Below are 22,864 nucleotides of genomic sequence, written 5' to 3'. Positions count from 1 at the left end.
TGATGAAAGTAGAGCGGCTTCCAATGGATGTACAGTTAGGAGGCGTGCGAGTGAGAAGACTGAATTGGTCTTTAAGCAACACTTACTCATTCTTTGAAGATTCAAATCAGCCATGTCACTAGGAGAAAAGCTCTCCTGTTGAAAATTCACTGTTCGCGAAAATTTTTATATTGTGGTGCATATTTACACGTCATGCCTGTTTCTCTTTTCTCAGCAGTTGACTTTCACTTTACAATGTACATTAGTGTTAACACAATGCATTTTAGTGCTCGAAGTCATGAAGTTATTTAAATATAAAGCATTAGTAATGAAATGACTAAGTTCATTCTGTTCCCTAATTGTTTTAAGGAAATATGAATACTTAAAGCAAATGGAGTTAAAGGTGCATTGATTAGGTGTTCTCGAGTGCTTCTGGCGTGTTGACCTAGAACGATTCCAAGAACTTTGCATGGATGTGTCAATGGTTTTGTCATCATAAATGAATTGAAATAAAACCTTTAGTCATGCTAGTTTTGCCTTACTTTGCTGTGTTAGTAAACCAGCTTTTTTAATAATTCAGTCGATGAATCCGTTAACTTGTACTTATTATAAATGAACCTTATTACCTTCCTCTGCACTGCCTCTTACGAGTTCTTTTGTGTACGTAAATCAAACAATACTGGCGTACTCCAGCACTGGTCGAACAAGCATATTGTGGGCCAGCAGATTTGTATCTGTGGGCGCAAGACGAAAGCACTTTCTCAGAAAGACGGGTCGCTTTAGTGCTCAGCATATACATTGATTTCCACTTGAGGTTATGTTAACACGAGTTTCTGATCAGAGAGCACGTGTTAGAGTGACACCTAAACATTTACCCTGAAATACACAAGTGAGAGGTGTGTCATTAATAATGTAAGTAAAATCAGGTATCAGTTTTTTTTCTACTTACTGTTAGTGTTACTGATGTTTGGGCATTTAGAGTCATCTGCCTCTCCTGACACCAAGAAAAGGTAGAACTTTGTATATGGTGATCATCATTGCAATTAATTTTGCAGTACGAAAAACAGTCGTCAGCAAACAAACTAATGTTACCATGTAATCGGGACGGCAAGTTCTTCATGTATATTAAAAATAAAACTGGGCCCAATATATTGCCTTGGCACACTCCAGATGCAACAGGTTCTAAACTGGAAGCCTCGTTATGAATAAACACAAATTGTCAGCAGCAGAGGGCGGCACACTCACATTCACTCGCACTCATTTCAAAGGCGTGAGTGCAAGTGAGTGCCAGTGACTGTGAGTGGAGATGAGTGCGAGTGAGTATGAGTGGAGGTGAGTGCGAGTGAGCCTGAACGGAGGTGAGCGAGAGCGAGTGCCAGTGACTGTGAGTGGAGATGAGTGCGAGTGAGTATGAGTGGAGGTGAGTGCGAGTGAGTATGAGTGGAGGTGAGTGCGAGTGAGCGTGAACGGAGGTGAGTGCGAGCGAGTGCCAGTGAGTGTGAGCAGACGTGAGTGCAAGCGAGGGCCAGTGAGTGCGAGTGGAGATGAGTACGAGTGTGAGTGTAAGCGGAGGTGAATGTGAGTGAGTGCTTGAGAGTGTGAGTGGAGGTGAGCTTGAATGTGAGTGAGTGCGGGGCCTGGAAAAATTATGGTGAGTGAGTGGGAGTGAGTATTCTCCCACACTACCGACCTATGGTCAATGGCATTGCTCACCGAAACCACCGATCTACACAATTTCAAATGCTGAAATTCGAATTGAAGTTAACAGTGAATAGTACATTTTTGACTGAATATTCAAGAATATCAAATATTTGCACACACAAGACTCCCACGGCCTTCCTCAAACTGGTATGATGCTGCCTGTCTCACTCAGTAAAACAGGCTTCATGCATGGCCTACATGTGTTGAAACATGAGAGAGGCTGAAATAGAATGACCTTTCTGGATACAGCATAAGCCGCGTTTACATGAATGCGACAGTGTCGCATCGCGCCGCATTTCTAGCGCATCACATTCGTGTAAACAGCAGTAAGGCGCTAGGAAGGCACATCGCATTAATGCGCCAGGCGAGGGTAGACATACGGGCGCGAGTCAACTCTCGTGGAGCATGTAAACGCAGGATCGTCGCATTAGGAATTATGGGAAGGAATTAGCCACCAACATGGCGGCGGTCCCGGCTGCCCGCTTCGAATTGAATTTGGCGTTCCTTTTGTAAAATGCACTTCGTTCGCAGCAAACGATTGTGTAAAGGCTTTCGCTTAGTTTCAGGCCGCTTCGACAACAGAGTATTCTGGATAACCTTGTGGTGTTTTCGAGATCGCTTCTCGTTTCGAATGAGTCGAAGCCTAACGAAAGAAACATTCGAGATGTCAGCGCTGCCTATCACTAGAGTCGGGAAATAGCCGCAAAGACGGCATATGGCCTCTGAGATCCGAAGATCTCGCTGGCCAACTAAAACTGTAAAATATGTGCGTTGCTTAGCGTACGCTACACTATAGCCTATAGCGTACGCTGTAAGTTGCGTACGCTAAACTAAAACTGTCTATTTCTCGGCACTCAGCCACCAACGTGCACTCGGCCCACTACCGGAAACCAGTTACACCGGAAGTCGGCTGCACTTCCTTTATACGACACCATGTGGCGCTACGTTCTCGCGAGAGTTAATGCACTACATGTAAATGGCATCACATCGCCTTTCCCAAATGCGCTTGGAAATGCAATGCACCACTGTCGCATTCATGTAAACGGGGCTATAGACCACTTATAACACAAGTTGCCAGAGTCGCAAATTTCTGCACTATAAGCAGTGCCACACTATAACCAAAACAAAATTTTTCAATGTCTGTGTCCTTGCTAAACATGTAGACCAAGCAGATGCATGTGTCCGGGAATGGAAGCACACGAGTGGGATCTGCCCTCACTTTCGTGGGTAAGGTGGTTGCTCTACGTTCCAAGTGCCACACAGCCACTGCAAAGCATTTCATTAACTCTGCATGAAATCGCAACTCTGGCTGCTGGGGGTGTCGAGCAGCATGCCATTAAGGGAAGCTCACCCTTTATATATGTTCGTACTCGTAGACGAATACATGAAGATCTGGCACAAGATCACACACACAGGCTGAACTGACGGCAGCACGCGTGAAGTGAGATTCACGGGTGACCAGCCGGCAACTCCCGTGAAACACGTATAGCAAAAGTTTGTATGGGGGCATACTGGTAGGAAAGGTGAAATGTCATGTGTAGACAATGTACAGAACTGTTGATTTGTGGAACACAATCTGAAATGACAGCATCCCGGAGTCAAGGTCCCACACCTGATATGTGCACCTCGCAACAATGCACATCGTGACGAGCGATTGCGAAATGAACTTTTGACTGATTTCTCTGTGAAGCTAGAGCTGTAAAAACTGATTTTACCATCAAAATGGTAAAAGTCTGCCCAATAAGACATTTCCGAGACCACCATCAGGACCCAAAAGAAGTCTGCGAGTGTATTTAATTTCCGCACACAAAGAGCAACAATGCACGTGCGTTCGTTGTGAACCGAGCGCCACTGACAAACAATCTGAACAAAAGGCTTCTCCATTGCCTAGGCAACCCCCGCACACCTGCTGAGCCAGCACGTTAATGCCGCATTTCCTTTTCTCCCCCTCCATTCCTTGTTCACTCCGCCTCTTCTTCTACACATAACCCTCGTCACTCTCCCCTCGGCCAGCGCATCTCGTTGAGAAGCAAGCTCACTACTTTACATGTCTGCGGGATTTTCCAGCAATCGTATTACAAGCCGTATTTCATCTCATGCAGCTGCACTATAAATGATATGCGTATACATCGAGTTCTATGAGAAGATAAATGGGAGTCAGAAAACACCACAGTATCTTCGATACTGCGCTACAAGCAGTTATGTTATAAGTAGTCGAACTGTATGACTTTACCTGTCATGTTCATGCATATGCAGCTGATATAACCCATGCTAGTTTTTTGTGTGCTCAAATGCATAGCGACCTACAGCCAAACAGGAAATTTCTATGCTTTTTCAGCAGTGCTGCCATCTAGCAAAGACTACACCAACCTGGAATGGCACTTGATTTAGCCATGTATCTGAAAGCTGCATTTCTTGTGCTCTTCTGTTGTTGATCACCTGCACACTAAACTTTCCATCTGTCCCTTGTGATCCTTTTGTCAATCAAAGCATGTTGCAAGCACCTTACTATATTGACCTATAGAATTACTTAATCCGTTTTCAGCATTACTTAATGTTTGCCAGTACTTTTATCCCCCATAATAACACCCTGGAATTTCACTGAAAAAAAGTTGTGGGAATGCCCGCATATTCAGTTATCTTCGAAGTGGCCGCGCTCGGTTATCATGTGATGATCACGTGGTCGCTTGCAGAGAGTAGCGGGGAGAAAGCACCTTTCGACATTCCCGCTGCTTTTTGCGCCTTGACACAATACCACAGCCAAACCACCCCATTCCCTCCTTCCCCTTTCTTTGAACCGAGGAGACTCCCTTTCTATCGCTCGGGAGGGGCACAGTTCCCATGATGCGTTTTTGTCTTTCGGCGAACGAGCTTGCGACTGGCCGCACATAAACTCAACCATGAAGACCACCACACACTGTCCCCCTGCAGTGCCTGGCCTTTGTGAGCGACTGACTGCCTGCTTTTGTGAGCGAATGACCGCCCCACGGCCAGAGCATGGATCCACGCTAGGTAAGCTGAACCCTCATCAGCCTCTTGCATGTTTTTTCCAGTTTGCGGTTTTCGCCTTAGCAGTGCAGAACACTCTGCCATTGCAACTTTGTGTGATCTGTCGGTGCCATCGTTGGCGTAAGACTAAGGTGAATAAACGCCTTAAGTGAAAGACACGCCCTGTCCCCCTGGCCTGAACCTACCATGGCCGCAACTCACTGCGAACCATGGGTCAGGGGTCACAGCTCTGACAGATAGGGCTGCTACGAAAGTGCTAGCGAGCAACTGCAGCTCCACTGGCACAGCGGATACAGAGAAGGGCTAAGTTTGCATGTGCGAATTTGAGTAATGCCCCTATAAGTATGCTGAAATAAAGTATGAGAAATATAAATTGTGGCACTTTTATGTGTCAAAATCGCGATCTGATTATGAAAAGAAGTATGCTCGTCCGAGTAAATACAGTATTTCTCAAATACATACACTGAACATAGAATATACAAAATATATGACCAGCATCAATTTTAATCGGCAGAAACGCCTACAGCAAACAGAGGATTAGCAAATGGCCACATTAATCAGCTTCTGCAAACACCATTCAGTGACTGCCAGAGAACCTTGGTTGTTACTTTAAACTGTAAATGACTGCAAAATAGGTAAGCTTAAATGCAGTTACAGGACTTTATTGAGGAGCAAAAATAAAATGAAATAATATTGTGGCTTATTACCCACCGGCAGAATTCGTTTCAAGAGCATAGCGTATTTACACGATTGTAAGTCGACCTATTTTTTTTAAATTTGAAAATCTAAAGTGAGGAGGTCGACTTACAATTGAAACCAAAACGTGGCACCGCCAAGAAAGCGAGACCAACGGGAGCTACAACGTAGTTACAATTTTATGTTTGCTCTATGGCCTTACCAGTAGCTTTTCGCTATCCTGCATGTTTGTTTGCTTTTCGGAAAGGTTTTTCAGAATTTTTGAGAGTTTTACAGTGCACACAACACTCATGGAGGGGTGTCGATAATTGATGGAAGTGCCACTGTTCCATTCGTGGTGGCACCCTCAGAATGGCGGCGCTTGTGGGGAGTATTGGTAGTTCATGGAAGAGCAGACACCACTCACGTGTTTCTCTTTCCCTGCAGCTCTTAGCTTTCTCTATGCTCTTAGTTTGACCAAAGGCATTGGTTTGACGCGTTCGACTTGCTGCTGCCTACATGCTACTTCCATGCTTCCTCAGTCGCCATGAGTGCTCCAGGCCCACTAATCATTCGGCACTCGTTCACAGCAGCGTTCAAGAGGGCTGCCATCCTTTACGCCAAAGAAACAAATCACTGCGCAGCAGGCAGCAAGTTCGATGTTTCTGAACGGGTGGTGCAAGAGTGGTGACTGCAGCGTAGTTAAATTTTCACCTGTGACAGCAAGTGAGGAATTTCCCACGTGCCGAAGTCTGGAAGCTTTCCGGAGCTGTAGGCCAAGCATGCGGCGTACTTTGCTGAAATGCGTGATTGGTCCCTGCCAGTGAAGTGCGACATAGTCATGAAACAAGCCCGGATCTTCGCCTTTTAAGGACCTGCTCTGCCATGAGTATGTACGAGTGGCTGGCGGCAGAAGACTGCCAACTTACGCCAACAAGACCTGTCAAAAAAGCCTCCCTGACGGCTGCGTGTGGTTGGGTGCATTCGGCGTGGGCTGCTGTTCCACAAGATGTCGTGGTGCGGTCGTTTGCCAAATGTGGAATTTCGCTGGACGATGACACGCTCTGGGACTGTAGCAGTGATGACAGCACTAGTGAAGATGAGCAGTCCAGTGACCATGTCAGCTACTGATAAATTTTCGTTACTGAATGCGCCCTTGGGTATGCTCTTCTTTTTTTTCCCCTGGCGCACGCGATATGGGTGGGGGGGAGGTCGACTTACATTTGAGTCGACTGACAATTGTGTAAATACGGTAGTGTCACTATGCAACGGCTATATGTGATCTGCTTAAAGTATTTTCATGGCAGTGCTGGGAGAAAAAGAAAAAGATCTTTTTTTATTTACTTATCAGTAACACCACTGCTACACAAATACCATATAGACGAACTTAACAGGCAAGCCTTTTCTTAATCAAGAGCTTGCGCAAGAAGTCGGGGTGTGGCCATCACGTGCTCAAAAGTATGACATCGTTGAAGTGTCTTCTTTAGAAAATTCACTAATAAACTACCTACTGCATAGACTTGCATAGGCCAACAAAGGTAACACCAAAAAGTGCAAAACGCACTGACCCACGAGTATGCACCGGTGGCTATGGACTGACATGTACAAGCTTGGCCTGTCGCCTGTTGCGAAGGAGGACACTTTCTTGTGCATTCCAAAGGTAATATGCACGTTGCACAGCAATAAAATTTTAAAATATCTTTTCAGTATTTTTTCTTTAAATTTCTAAGTGTGGCCATTTCGGCATCCAGTCCACATAGTGCATACAACTTGCGTGAAGCTTTTTAATGCTTCAAAGTATTTTTCATAACTTCAGTATAAGGAGACATAAAGTAATGAGACAAAGTTGGTCTGCTCAAACTGGCGGCTCTAGAGATGGGTAACCAAGCCACCAGATCTCGCACTACATATACCAAACACTGCAGAAGTTTAGGTTGCGCACAGTCACAGCTGCTGTCGACTGAACGCACGAGTCCTTTATCCTGACCACTCGTTTTACTTATGCGGTAGCAGCATTGTAACTCTTCCTCGCATACGGTTTAAGAATTTGCTAACCGCTCCAATAGTGAAGCGCAAGGAGTGGTGACACTATGTCCGCAAGCCCTTCACATTTTTATCAGCAGCCACAAGACGACAGACCCTCAAGTACAATTACGAGGCATGACTGTCAAAATACTGGTATGAAATGTAACTCACATTTTCGTTTGACAGGAAATTGGCTTGGCCTAAGCGTGATGGGGCTTTGACTCCTTCCAGGGCAAAGAGAAAAAGCAAAGAACAGCAAGAAAGAGAAATAATGTCAAGGACTTCACAGCACAACATGCTGTTAACATTTCAAAAGAAGAAAAGCCAACAATGTGCTATGTGAATGCTATAAACTTGCCACGAGTATCAGTCAGCAATAAACTAGAGGTGGGCAAATATTTGAAGACTTGAATACGAACCAAATACCTCAGACTTTCACTAATTCAACTTCAGTTTTCTGTTAATTTGATCCCGACTGAGCTCTCGGCCGACACTCATGCATTTCTATAGACCTCGAACTTTCGTTACTATGATCCTAAAATTGGCCTTCGCCGGATAATTTGAACTTGACCACTCAGCTATTATGCACCTGACCCCTATGGCAACTTCAAGAGCGACCCCTTTAGGGGGCAGTGTCTGTCTTAGTGAACGCGTTGAACAGACATCATCTCCCGTCGAAAACACCTATTTTCGGCAAGCCCTAGGGAGATTTTCAAAACAACCATAGCTCAATATGTCTGATTACTGAATGTACCTAATTATAAGGCGCATCTTTTTTAAAAAGGAAACTGGCTGTAAATTGCCTGTGCTGCGCCATCTGATACGAAACAAAAACTGCCTTTGCATCACTTGTCTGCTTTGCCACATAACACATGTACTGTGGCGAAGTTGACTTTAAGAAACTAGCTGCCATTGTGCAAACACATAGTGGACTCTTTCCTATTTTTTTTGCTCAAGAATCGGGTGCGTAATATATTTCCGCTTTGTTTAGGTCATCATCATGATCAGCAGCCTGGTTACGCCCACTGCAGGGCAAAGGCCTCTGTAAGGTCGCTCTGATTGTTCGTGTTCTTAAGTGTCACGAATCGGCCACGTGCGGTGTGTATAGAGAGGGGGTTCACTCCTCCCCCCCACCCATGTCAGCGGGGCCACCGTTTCTGTATTATGTGGGGTCACGGACCGCGCGGTGTTGGATGACGCGTCGCGGCAGGCGCCAGGCGGGCGAGTGCCGATTCCGGAAAGTCGGTATTGTGCGCAGGGCGTTGGCAGTCTGCCGACGGTCACACGAGCCGCACCGACCTGCCTTGAAAGGGACAGCTGTACACGGTATCGTGGGCCTGGCGCCCGAGTGCCTGACTAATTGGAGGCGCCGGCGAGGTTAAGAAGGGCTTAGCAAACTTGACCCCGTGCCGCATATACGCAGAAGGAATCTATTCTTCTACGCGTCCGGAACGCAATCGCCAGCCGTGTTGTTGGGTGCGACTGCCTGTGGGGTGTCGAAGGTCAGCTTACAGTGCACGCGGTAGGGGTGCGGTGTACACGTGAAGAGTGCATTCGGACGGCGGCGTCTTGTAAACACGCACTCGGAGAACTTTGTCTTGTAGACAATAAGTTTGAAGGACAAGGAGGGCCATCCGTCTCCCACACGGCCAAACTTTGAGTACAGCGGCACTACGTGGTGTCGATGCCCCTGCTTCCGAGACATTTGCGGCCTAGACGCCGTTGGGATTTGAGGCGGTCTAGCGATAACTTGTTCGGGCCTGGCGTGTTTTGCTGAGCCCGTCACTAACTACGTAGAAACGAGAGGGCAACGGAGTTTTGGGGAAAAAGGAAAAGAGCTTTGTTTTCCAATATGTTTATGTTTAAGAGTAAGCCCCATCCCTCTGGGTTGTGGCTTAACAAACGGTTGACTCTGATTGGCAACTGAACCTATGGGACGGGCCAACGGCCCTACCGCCTTTTTTTCTTTGTATATTTGGGCTATAAAAATCGGGACAACATGCTGTCCCTCAGACTTGGCTGAAATCAGGATTGCTGATAGATCAGTGAGCCTCCGTACTATGTACGTTAAAACGAGTCTGGGCTCTAACAGTCATTGAGACAGTCGATGAGTGAGACTTTGTTTCTCAATTGTTCATGTTTGTAATGTATTTGTTTTACCTGCCATGTATATAGAAAAGTTCAACTATAAATATTTCTTGTACATCTGATCTGCATCATTTCCTGCCTGCGTTTGATCAACAACTGCCGATCATCGTCCGAGAAGCTTCAAGTTCCAGCGGTGAAGCGAGGACAGAGAACGAACGAAACTTTACTGCCTCTCCCATACTTCTGCAACAACCCCGGTCATGTACTAATTGTGGTCATGTCGTCCCTGCAAACTTCTTAATCTCATCCGCCCACCTAACTTTCTGCCGCCCCCTGCTTCGCTTCCCTTCCCTTGGACTCCAGTCCGTAACCCTTAATGACCATCGGTTATCTTCCCTTCTCATTACATGTCCTGCCTATGCCCATTTCTTTTTCTTGATTTCAAGTAAGATGTCATTAACTCGCGTTTGTTCCCTCACCCAATCTGCCTCACCCAATCTGCAATGTTACACCTATCATTCTTCTTTCCATAGCTCATTGTGTCGTCCTCAATTTAAGCAGAACCCTTTTCATAAGCCTCCAGGTTTCTGCCCGTACGTGAGTACTGGTAAGACACAGCTGTTGTACACTTTTCTCTTGAGGGATAATGGCAACCTGCTGTTCATTATCTGAGAATGCCTGCCAAGCGCACCCCAGCCCATTCTTATTCTTCTGATTATTTCAGTCTCATGATCCGGATCCGCAGTGACTACCTGTCCTAAGTAGATGTATTCCCTTACCACTTCCAGTGCCTCGCTACCTATCGTAAACTGCTGTTCTCTTCCGAGACTGTTAAACATTACTTTAGTTTTCTGCAGATTAATTTTTAGACCCACCCTTCTGCTTTGTCTGTCCAGGTTAGTGAGCATGCATTGCAATTGGTCCCCTGAGTTACTAAGCTAGGCAATATCATCAGCGAATCGCAAGTTAGTAGGGTATTCTCCACTAACTCTTATCCCCAATTCCTCCCAATCCAGGTCTCTGAATACCTCCTGTAAACACGCTGTGAATAGCATTGGAGAGATCGTATCTCCCTGCCTGACGCCTTTCTTTATTGGGATTTTGTTGTTTTCTTTATGGACGACTATGGTGGCTGTGGAGCCGCTATAGATATCTTTCAGTATTTTTACATACAGCTCGTCTACACCCTGATTCCGTAATGCCTCCATGACTGCTGAGGTTTCAACTGAATCAAACGCTTTCTCGTAATCAATGAAAGCTATATATAAGGGTTGGTTATATTCCACACATTTCTCTATCACCTGATTGATAGTGTGAATATGGTCTATTGTTGAGTAGCCTTTACGGAATCCTGCCTGGTCCTTTGGTTGATGGAAATCTAAGGTGTTCCTGATTCTATTTGCAATTACCTTAGTAAATACTTTGCAGGCAACGGACAGTAAGCTGATCGGTCTATAATTTTTCAAGTCTTTGGCGTCCCCTTTCTTATGGATTAGGGTTATGTTAGCATTCTTCCAAGATTCCGGTACGCTCGAATTCATGAGGCATTGCGTGTACAGTGTGGCAAGTCTTTCTAGAACAATCTGCCCATCATCATTCAACAAATCTGCTGTTACCTGATCCTCCCCAGCTGCCTTCCCCCTTTGCATAGCTCCCAAGGCTTTCTTAAATTCTTCCGGTGTTACTTGTGGGATTTCAAATTCCTCTAGACTATTCTCTCTTCCACACTGGTACTGTATAAATCTCTATAGAACTCCTCAGCCACTTGAACGATCTCATCCATATTAGTAATGATATTGCTGGCTTTGTCTCTTAACGTATACATCTGATTCTTGCCTATTCCTAGTTTCTTCTTCACTGCTTTTAGGCTTCCTCCGTTCCTGAGAGCATGTTCAATTCTATCTATATTATACTTCCTTATGTCAGCTGTCTTACGTTTGTCGATTAACTTGGAAAGTTCTGCCAGTTTTATTCTAGCTGTAGGGTTAGAGGCTTTTATACATTGGTGTTTCTTGATCAGATCTTTCGTCTCCTGCGATAGCTTACTGGCGTCCTGTCTAACGGTGTTACCACCGACTTCTATTGCACATTCCTTAATGATGCCCATAAGATTGTCGTTCATATCTTCAACACTAAGGTCGTCTTCCTGAGTTAAGGCCGAATACCTGTTCTTTAGCTTGATCCAGAATTCCTCTATTTTCCCTCTTACTGCTAACTCATTGATCGGCTTCTTATGTACCAGTTTCTTCCGTTCCCTCCTCAAGTCTAGGCTAATTCGAGTTCTTACCATCCTATGGTTACTGCAGCGCACCTTGCCGAGCACGTCCACATTTTGTATGATGCCAGGGTTTAGGTGCTTTTATGTAATTTTTATGCGAGTTTTCTGCTTTAGACACACGGAAAGTGGACACGCACTTTATTTGGGGGCATGTCAGAATTGGGCAACCACTACTGCCAAATTAATCAGCAGTGGGTATTGGCGTTTTTTCTGCATCTTGTTTAATTCGGCCTGCCAGATAATTCGATCAAGTTCATCAGTCCAGTCAGGGTTGAATTAATGGAAGTTAGCTGTACTACACCCTACCTATACATATTTAAAAGGGAACTATTCGGAATTTCCAAATATTGTACTCGACACTGTTTCGAAGGAACTATTCAGTATTTTCCAAACTAACCAGACATTTCGAAAGAACCAAATGTTAAACTCTGGCTTCTGTTCTCCGTATGCTAAACACTTATAAGTGTCGCAAGTAATCAGAAGCAAGACAATGACAAGTTTTCAAAGCAATGTCAAAACAACATGATTAATGCAAACTATTTGCGGTTTCGCGGCGGAGGCCTACAAGCTAAGATTTTTTCTTGTAGTCTTATCTTTTGTGCTGCAACCTGTGATGTTTTCCTTGCAACAGGCCCTTTTACAAATGTCTACTGCACACAAGTCCTTCAACAGCTTTCTTTTTCGTCTTAAGGGGCCCTGAACCACTTTTTATCGAAGTCACGAAATGCATCTTAAGTTAAAAATTCACTATTTCAGAAATACCTTGTTGCAAAAAGTACTTCAATGCATTCAGCAGAAGTGGAGTTATTGGCAACCAAACATCCCTGCCTCGGTGCTCCCGCTTCTTTTTCAATGCCTTGCACTGGAAAGGCTACAGCGTCTGCCGTTGGAGTTTGCCAAGGCATCTAACCAGCAGGCACCAGGAGGGAGTGTGCGTGTGTGTGGTCTGCTCTTAAGTTTCATGTGGTTCGAGGCTAGTTGAGTGTTCAAAATTAGTTGAAACTAGCGAGACCCGTCAGCTACGACACCGATAATCAGAGTGGCCAAAGGTTAATTCCTACGCGGGTGGCCACGTGTGAGCAGACATCAGTTGGCTTCTTTTGTAAGTATGTAATTATTATCGAAATTTGAAAGCAGATTTTCGTGTAATTCAGCCTGTTTATTAAACTGCGTCAATAAATATACACAGTAACAGTAGGAAGAAGTGCATTGATCCAAACACCCTTCTTGATTGATGTCAGCTATCGGCCAACAGCAGCCGCGTATGAGAATCTGCTATATTACAAAACAAAGCGTCCAGAAAAGAGTGAGCACCAGGCTTCTGTTGTAAAGAGAGCGTTTTATAGAAAGGAGACTTCGTGCTCCACTTGCAAAATTTGGCTAAGATATATACAGCAGCGTATGCTATCTGCAAACAGTTTTTTCACCAAGCCCAAGGGGTGGTTCAGGACACCTTTAAACAATTCCCGATTTGTTTTCACAACTATTTATTTCGCCTTTTTGGAAAGCTAGTTATACACCAGACATTCTTTCCTGAAACACTTGTTTGACACCAGGCTCTAAAATTGTTCAGCTATTCACCTAGTTTTTGTTCCTAACAATGAGTGGTCTTGAGTTTAAAATTGGTCCTTTGTCCCTGATAGTTAGCCGTCCTTCTTGCAATTGTCATGCAGACATGGCACATAACTATACCGAAATAAATATTCCTGCAGTAAATATATGCACACCTGTTTGACCATTCAATTTTTTTTCAATAAATATTCAATACTCGCTATCTGCATTCGAATAGTCTTCAAAGAAGTCTATAGTTGCTTGCCTCTACAATACACACAAAAGGAAAGTAAGAAGTTGCAGTATCATTTTGCAGAAAGGTGTGTCTGTGAGCTTGTTGTGACGGGTCATCGTAAAGTAACAGGGCAAATATAGGATGCAGCTTAAAGGTCAACTGCAACAAAATTACGCTTTCACTGAATTGGTTATAAACCAGCAATGTACACAACCTAAGAAACCAAGAGAAAGACTAGGGCTAATGCTCACCCAAATTTATAATTACAAACTCTAAATAGTAGCTTAGAAGATGATGCATGGACCTGGTGGTAAGTGAATGCAATGCAGACCCTACAACTGAGCACATGGGCTCATCTCCCTGTCATGCTTGCACGCCTGGGCACCTCAGTGGGTGCTGGTTCTCAGTGTTCAGAGTTTTGTGTTATTTTTGGAAAGCTGTAATTGTGGTATTTCGTCCAAGCTCTGTTACCAAAAACATTGATTTTGCCAGCTTTCTGCGACACCCCCAATCACATCTGAAATGCATTTAGATGTAAGGTTTTGCATGGAGGACGCTTCGTATCTATCAGAAGCAAGGCTTTTTATGCAGTACAAAATTTTGCTGCAGTTGCCCTTCAAGGACACAGGACACAGCATTGTGTCCTGCATTCCTAAGCTGTGTCCTGTCTGTGCTTTCTTCACCACTGTAGCACTTTGCTTCATGCTTTGCCAAACATAGGTCTCCGATTGGCCCACACTGTAAGTGACCAAGCGGTCACACCTGTTTTTTTAACTTAAAGAAGCTTATATCTCATCCCACAGAAGCAAGCACTTGCGATGCTTGAATTGCTTGAAGCTTTCCATGTGAACAATGTGCCTCAAGTGCATAACAAGTTGCACTGTTCCTGAGCAGCTTAGCCCGTGAAGAAACTGTAAATGTAATGCCTCTAGTTTCACTGCTGGAACTTGCAGGGCGATCTGGTGGAGTGGCACTAACCTCGTTGCAAATGCCTTCCTTGTAGGACTGGGGCTGGGACTAGGTGAAAACGCTTGCTTGCTTGAAGCACACATAGATGGCGAAAAGCATTGCTGCAAAATAAGAGGGAAAATGTCCCTTTGTTCATTCCTTCTTTTCTTACCTACGATGCAAGATGTGCTTACACAAACACAGACAATACTCTTTGATACGACAGTACAACTACGGAGCAGACTGACTTTAACAAGGTGCAGGAACAATAATTTGAAGAGGCTTGTTCTGCTATCCACACTTCCTGTTTCTAACCCTCCTTTCTACAGAAAAACAAACCCCAGCTGCCACTAGTCACTGCAAACACTACAGCTGCAGACAGGACACTAAAAGCACATAGGACTTGGCATGTGTTATACCTTGATAACACAGGGAATTCATGGAATCATTCGAACCCAATCGAGATTGAATTTCTCAATCATGATTGGCTCCTTTGTGCAAGCTGCAGAAGGTAGCCCATTGTGATACAGCAAGCTCAATAGCGATTGAAAGAGGCCCGTGTGACTGGTGTATTATACCAAGTGCTTTAAAGGAGCCCTGAACCACTTTTTATCGATGTGGAGAAAGACATTCGAAGTGAAGATAGGCTATTTCAGAACCACTTTGCCGCAAAAAGCTTTTCAATGCGTTCAGTAGAAGTGGAGTTATCGGCAATCAAACACGGCCTCAGCTGTGCTCCCCTTCCTCCTCCAATGCTCCAATGCGAAGGCCACGGCAGAGACGTCACCATGGCGCGCAGTTCAAATTTCCGATTTGGTGCCTATGCCACGCTATACGTAAGCCAAACGTGGCTGTCCTCACAGAGCCGCAGTGCGCTTAGCCACTGGACTCGTGGCGGCACCTCGCGGCGGCCGTGGTGTAGCCGAGCGCAGCAACCAATAGCAGCTGCGTATTGGAGTGTGCTTTATGACGAAATAGAGCACACAGAAAAGAGCGAGAAGCATGGGGTTTTTGAAACGAGAGCGTTTGAGAAAAGGTGACTTCGTGCTCCGCTTTTGAGCTCCACGGACCACATACGACAGCAGAACTTGGCTGAGATGTTCACAACAGCGTATGCTACCAGCGGATTATGTTATTTCACCAAGCCCGAGGGGTGGTTCAGGGCCCCTTTAACCATGAGATGGTTTTCAACCTCACTGTAAGCAAGCACTGTGCATGGTTTCAGAGATGACAACAATCCAATGAAAGCCAACGAGAACTGAACAAAAACTCAAAGGAATGCAAATAAGTTCCAACAGAAGCACTGTTCATCATAGAAGAGAGAAAAATAAAACTGCTGACCAGTGCTGACTGGAAAACGCATGTGGCCGGCTGCTGACTGGCTGCCTGGTGGCCTGGCTTATTGCCTGGCTTGAATTACGCAATTGCAACATGCGCGCGCCCTAAACTAGGATTCTGCCACATACCCAAAATGACTGGCTCTGAAAATAGCTGACCGTCTGTCCGCATCAAACAGGTAGCAATTGTTGCTCTCCCAAGTGCTATGGGCACCCGCATCGCACACGACTGCCCACATAGTCAGTTGACCTCACGCGAGAAACCAGTGGAAGATGAAATAAAGGCGGAGACCTTGCCAGCGCGTGTTGGCGAGGGAGAATTGCAGATGCCCGGGGGCGGGGTAAATATGTGAAGGGGGTCGGTGAGGGACCGGGGCCGCTTGCCTCCATCACCTAGACAGCTGTCACCCTGCAGAAGACAGACGGCCCCACACCTCCATCAGCAAAAAGCAGCAAGTACAATCAAAACTGCTAAGATCAAACTTAAAAATTTTGTATTATCATAGATATCAAACATCCTCTAGCATATTTCATGCGAGAGTCCGCACATCGAATTTACATAAAGCTGACAAATACAATAGAAGTTGCTCACATCAAACATGGGCATTTCAAATTATGGTCTTACCAAGCAGCAGTATTATACTCCAGCAAATCCTTTGCAAAGGTATTGTTGTGTATTGATAATGAACTGCCATCAGCTTGTGGTTGAACACACAGAACAATATCCCAGCACTTTCACGTGGCACTACCCCTACATCACAAAGGTGCTCCAAGGTTCAATCTCAGTAACAATGCTAGACATAGAAAATGCTAGGCATAGTAATTAATGTCTTCAGGTGAGGCTTTGAATTTAATCTAATGAAACTGTGGTCAGAAGTCATCAGCATGCATTCTTTCAATTTGGAGTGAAGGGAGAAAGAAAGCAAACAGAAATGAGCAAGACGGCAATTTAGCACAATGGAGTAGTGGAGGCAACACAGCCGTGGCCAGAAATGCAGAATAATCAGGGCCGTCCCGTCAAGGCCAAATTAACAGAATTGACAAACAGCAGCCTACTTTTTGTCTTCAGGCTCGAGATGCTATGTGTTGCCAAATTTGACGTTGGAGATGCGAACTGCAAGAGAGCACTTGTGCCTTAACGAAAATACAGTCACATGGCCTTACGAAAATGCTAAACCCTCCAGATTAACAGCATATCAATGACTACACAAGTTAATTGAGGTAACCATCTCTATATTTTGATAATCATTCACTGTGTCCACCACCCCCCCTGCTCATATCACTATATTGTAGCAAATGTGAGGTGCAGAGCAAATGTGAGGTGCAGAGCAAGTAGCTAGTAAGCCTAGCTACTTCAGACCACTTACCAAAGACAGGTCATCCCAGGATTGAGATATCTGTAGCTTTGACTGCACCTCCCTGGATGTGGCAGAAAAATTCAGATCGACAATGTTTCATAGAAATAACTTTTGGCATGTGGAAGCAGAGAATGTCGATAGTGCCTATGTGTGAAACATGCTAAAAAGCCTTTTTTTCAAAGCTATGGCCCACAATTTGCATCTTTAGCATCTTTGTATACAAACAACAGAAAAAAGATGAGTGAAAGAATGGATTAATGCCCTTATCACTGAAAAGGTTTTAGCCTAGGCTATGAGGTTACAGGAATTTGCATGTGCACAGGGCAAAAGAAAAAAATTTTCAAATTTTTCTGCAAACTTCATTACACCGAAAAATTTAGGCTGCACATCTAAACCTAGAAAAACATGTCAGGTGTGGGAGGAAAACTGACTATTTTGCATGTAGCGAACTTGGAAAATGCAAAGCCACCTCAGAAATTTGCATGATATTGGTAAATAACTGCTGTCAAACAACAAAAGACAAGAACCTGCTACACAAAGGCACACTGGCGGCTCCAGCAACCACCCAGACGTCCATCTTCCGGCTCCTTCTACACTTTATGCTTATTTACATCTTCTAAGCCCAGATCTAATCAGACGTGTCTTAAGATGAAAGCAATGCAAAAGAAATATTAATTACACATTGCAAAGCAAGTGGCTACATTTTGAGATTGCCGGGTTTATTATAAAATAGATGACAGAAGTCTCGTTTCATAATATTTGTTCAGCAACTACTAAATCATTTTGTAAATTTCATGCTGTGCATTTCTCCCATCTTAATGAAAAATTATTAAACTCCGGCCCTTTCTATGTATTTATGAACCCAGGCTGTTGTAAACACGACTGATGCAAGGGGTTTAAAGCCACACAGCAGCACCTGCAGTGTAACATTATAGAAGTACTAGCACAGGGCTCTGGTTTGATACGTTGGCCCTCTAGCTTTCTTAAATGTGTGCCTAAATCCACGTGCAAAAGCAATCTGCATTTCGCCCACATCAGAAACCAACTGCTACAGCTGGAGTTCTCTGCAGCCAGGGTGTAAATAGGTATCGAACACACTTCGAGACCCGGATGAAATAATTAAAGCCACAGTGAGCAAGGCATACTTTTCATGGGCAGTCTCCCTGATCATGACGTCCATGCCCTCCTCATGCTTGATTTGGCTCACACGGGATGGCACTGCAGCCAGTGGTGACTGCAAGGTGGCAAGTTAGGCATCAGATGCAGCAGTTTCCTTACTTCTTGGCGATTAAAGTTGTGCTCTTGTATAATCAAGTGAAATGCTCAAGTGTAGGACTTAGCATATTTAAATGGCGTAAGTCCAACAGCACCAGTAATAAATGTGCCCGCAGCCCACCAACAGACTTTCACCACTTAATGCCTCCATGGCAAGTTATTCCTTCTTGCTCCTTGATTAAAATATAAGTTTGATTGAGTAAGTGAGCAAAAGCATGTGAGCGAGTTAAAGGAACATTAAAGGCAAATACCAAGCCGACGGGGACTGTTAAAATACTATTCCAGAAAGCTCGCAGCACTTGTTTCGTGCCAAGAAAAAACTGTTTACGAGAAAACTGCGTCTGAAGGGTCTGCATACCTTTTGCACAATTCAAATAACCCGCCCCCCTGCATTGGGAGTGGTGATGTTGCATACACCATCACCACCCTTTACTGCTGTCAGTAAGTAAAACGGCACCCAACAGATGTTGCTACGGCTTTCTGCGCAAAACGCTTTAGCCTGACTTAATAGTTGCCTTTAGTGTCCCTTTAATTCATGGGGCTGGCATAAAGGACACTGCTGGTAGCTTGTTTAAGGGGCAGTGTGGCATGTTTTTCGAGCAGTACAAAGCAATTACTGCTGCTAAAACGTCCGTCACTTACTGTTTCTTGACATTATTGAGTGAAATCTGGGAAAATTGACAATATGTGGCGATATTGAAATTTTTAAACGTCACACCCATGCAAGAGCATGTAAACAATGGGAACGCACTTGCTGTCTCATTTGTCATGCTGCAATGAAAACAGCATTTCCTCCTCACCAAACCGTGACGCTATCACCCTGCTCTCATGCACTGTTACGGCTGGACAGATTCCCCTTCGAAAATACTTCTTTCCATGTGCCTTTTACATATTACAATACACCCAGCTTAAAATTTACTAAGTACAGAGTGTCTATCTCTCTTTTAGTAGGCATAGGGCACAAATTATTCTCCTTTCAACAATGCCACAAACACCTAAACACTGCTTACAGAAAAACCACTGGGAGCAGATCACCTGGGGAGAGAAAAAATAGAAAGTAAAAGGCAATGCCAACAAAATTGACAATGGTTATCACTCTGCGATGGAGGTTATTTATTGTGAGAAAGGTGATAATTCCTTTAGTGGGTAGCACCAAATTTAAGATAAAGCTTGCACACAGTGGCAGGTGCATAAACACGGAAGCCGCAAACCAAATGATCACAGGCTAAGCACTCGGTTTTTTTCATTGGCAAGACAATAGTGCAGTTTGCAGATAAGAGTTACAAGGTATTCAAGAGTTATTTACGAAGCCGCTTCATTTAAGACTTACCGAAGGCGAGTGGTTGGGACTGAAACTTGCGCTGAAGCGCCTCGTTCGTGGGATGCTTAGCACCAGCGGAGAGAGAGCCTCCCTGTTATACAAGCACACAACAAAAAAAGAACAGTGTCAGTTACATCTACACTGAAAGAATAATAATATTCGTCCATTAGCTATGTTTGACACGTGGGAAGCTTCACCTCTTCACCTCATCACAAAGCTATATCTGTTGCACAGCGGCTTATCAAAGCTTTACCAAAGCAAGCTCTATCATAGTTCCCTATAAAAATCACTACAGGGAACCCTTGTGCTAGCGTCTACAGCAGCTGCAAGTATGGTGGTTAGACCAGCATGATGGTTAATACATGGATTTGCCTAAACTTCTTTTTTCTGGCTCCAAACAGCTTCTTGTCTTTGCAAATTGTTCGTATTCAACAACATATTGCATTACAAATGCAATAATTCATAATGAATGTCAATGATTGACTAATTGCCTTCTCATGTTTAGAAAACTACGAGTGCTAGGAAATTTAGAAAGATAAAGCGCAATGAATAACATCACAAGAATGTTTTGAGCCCACAAGCATAAAGGTTAAAATCTATTCAGTAGTGGGTAATATAATGCTCACAGTGTCAGAGTTCCCTCTAGTAATCTTTGCAAGAAACTTTATGGGGTCGATAAAAGGAAGCAGAAGTAAAGAACCCTCCCAGGACTTTCAGTCAGTAGACCAAGAGAAAACAACCAACCCTTCAAATATCAGACACGCAGTCCTTGTGAGATTACTTATTTAAATTCAAACTTCCTGAATATAAATGTATAAAAGCATTACATATAACAGGCAGGCAAGCACTCAAATTGAGTAGTAAGGACACTGGAGCCTGGCAACAAACAATAATTTGTCATTATTTCCCTGAATTATAAGCGAAAAACAAAATGTGACAAAAAGAAGCACTTACTTAATGCAAGCACTTGCTGTCATTATCGGAACCACTATGCAGGCAATTAAAGAGTGCAAAAACACACTGAAGCCAGCGAGTCCAAGTGACCACATGTGCTCTATGTGCACCGACAGAAAAGATGGTGTGCACTGGACCTTCCTTTTAGTGACGTCAACACGCATTTTCCTGCTGGGTTCTGTGCCAAGTGCCGAGATTGATGGCATTCAATACAGCCGTGTTGCTGATGACAGGAAAACGTTTCAGGCAGCAAGCTTCCTTGGTAACATCACCGTGATCACAAAATAGAAGCCAATAAAGCATTTACCTCTACATACAGCACACTCACTTCAAATCCAGCTTGAAATAGCCACAAATTCTTGTTTAATTTATTTAATGTTAATGCAACATGACACAAAACAAAATTATCGGTTATCACATGTACATGCACTCCATCACACACTAACATGCACACGTATAGATATAAAACTATTTTTTCAACAAATTTTCAAATTTAGGACAATGTAATTTATGGAGACCTTTACTATCTGAGGATTCCAAGGGAAGGGAAGCAGGGGGCGGCAGAAAGTTAGGTGGGCGGATGACATTAAGACGTTTGCAGAGACAACATGGCCACAATTAGTACATGACCGGGGTAGTTGGAGAAGTATGGGAGAGGCCTTTGCCCTGCAGTGGGCGTAACCAGGCTGATGATGATGATGATACTATCTGATTGCCCTGAGTGACAGCCTCCAATACAGAGTAATTCAAGCATTAAGCATGTAATTAATAAAGTTCTCTTAAATTCTTAATTATTCATCTGATATAGTTGTGCATTTTATTTGCAGTGGGAAGCCCATCCCAGACATCATCTAGCTGGACAATAAAATATGAAATAGGGAAGTTCTCACATGATCTAAGCGAAAACTTATTTTATCTCGGCTGGGTCAATGAAACCAAAACTGACCAGTACAAAGGAGCACCTATGATGGTGATCCTGTTCGCTTTCGTTGATCTCGTTTAGGATCTTGTCTGGTTAATGACATCCCTTTACAAGGGAGGGCAGGAGAGCAGACAAATATTGACTGAACATCTGAAAATATATTGGTTGATTACACAGAAGCCCCATTCGCCAATTGATCGCCTTCAGGGATATCGTTAGTGCACACTTAAAGCACCCAAACAGATGGAAGTGAATATGAAGAAAGGAATGAAACAAGGCCCTCTACTGTTACTTTCAGTTAACAAAGTTTCTCGGTGCATTCACAAGTCCATAACTTCAGCAAGCACTCACGCTAGATGTTAGATCACACAAAAGCAACGATGTCCCCTGGAGTCATCAACCCAAGAGTGTGGCGACAGAAGTGTTCCTGGAGCTCACCTGAATGTGGGCGTGTTTCCCAAGACATTGATCATGGGCGCACTTGACGAACGCTTTAGGTTAGAGCCTGTGCCGAGAGGCGGTGGTGGGTCGACATCCATTCTGCTAGGTGTGTTTATTTACGCTACAGTCTTCATCGGCACCTCATGCACTTGCCTGCAGTGAACAAAAAGCAACTTGACATATTGTGCAGTGTAAACAATATCCTTGGTCGAAACTCACATGGAACCCTGGGATTGCTGCGAAATCTTACATTTTGTAAAATGTGGCCCTACTGAAGAAAGGATAGCAAGCAATCTTATTGTTTCCTAATAACTTGTTTTGGAGCTCACTGCAGTTTTTCTCAACTTTATTTATTTAAGTACAAGATTCTCTTCAACAGGACCAATTTGCATATGGAGGGAATGTTTTCACAGCCTTCACAAGGAGTCTTCATGCACTGTTTGACGAGATAGATTTTAACAGTTTGCTTTCAAAGTGCAGTTTTGATGAATGTTAGCTTTGATCAAATACATTAATTAAACAAAACCAAGAAAACATTTTTTTGTTGCTGTGACAGTCCTGACACAGCAACATTCTGCTGGAACATTTACTTTGTTTTCAAAGAGCAGTGTGTATCACGTGGTTAGTTAAGATGATGAGTAAAACAAGAACAAGGTAAAAGCGGGAGCCAATGTTTCGACAAGTGGACTCACCTTTTTCAAGGCGACATATGCTTTCCTCAGTACAGTATATAGGAAAGCATACGACGCCTTGAAAAAGACAAGTCC

General features: G+C 44.1%; 1 protein-coding gene across 3 annotated transcripts in view; it reads right to left on the bottom strand.

Annotated features, from left to right (window-relative positions):
• The window catches only part of LOC126541582 (PABIR family member 2), a 50,255-nt gene that overhangs the window by 25,158 nt on the left and 2,233 nt on the right, over positions 1-22,864 (bottom strand). For 2 of the 3 annotated variants that reach the window (XM_050188409.3, XM_055076757.1), the window contains exons 2-8: positions 22,095-22,250; positions 19,790-19,871; positions 18,330-18,418; positions 17,194-17,245; positions 16,119-16,235; positions 14,520-14,611; positions 7,561-7,613 (exon numbers count right to left, since the gene is read on the bottom strand). In XM_050188409.3, the coding sequence (XP_050044366.1) occupies positions 7,561-7,613; positions 14,520-14,611; positions 16,119-16,235; positions 17,194-17,245; positions 18,330-18,418; positions 19,790-19,871; positions 22,095-22,195 (586 nt within the window). In that variant the 5' untranslated portion in view covers positions 22,196-22,250. The remainder of the gene's footprint in view (positions 1-7,560; positions 7,614-14,519; positions 14,612-16,118; positions 16,236-17,193; positions 17,246-18,329; positions 18,419-19,789; positions 19,872-22,094; positions 22,251-22,864) is intronic. The other variant, XM_055076758.2, reaches the window with a different exon arrangement.

The sequence above is a fragment of the Dermacentor andersoni genome, chromosome 2 (genome assembly GCF_023375885.2).
Source record: "Dermacentor andersoni chromosome 2, qqDerAnde1_hic_scaffold, whole genome shotgun sequence".
NCBI classification, from domain to species: domain Eukaryota; kingdom Metazoa; phylum Arthropoda; class Arachnida; order Ixodida; family Ixodidae; genus Dermacentor; species Dermacentor andersoni.
The sequence above is the reverse complement of the archived record's forward strand: the minus strand, read 5'-3'. Positions and strand labels throughout refer to the sequence as shown.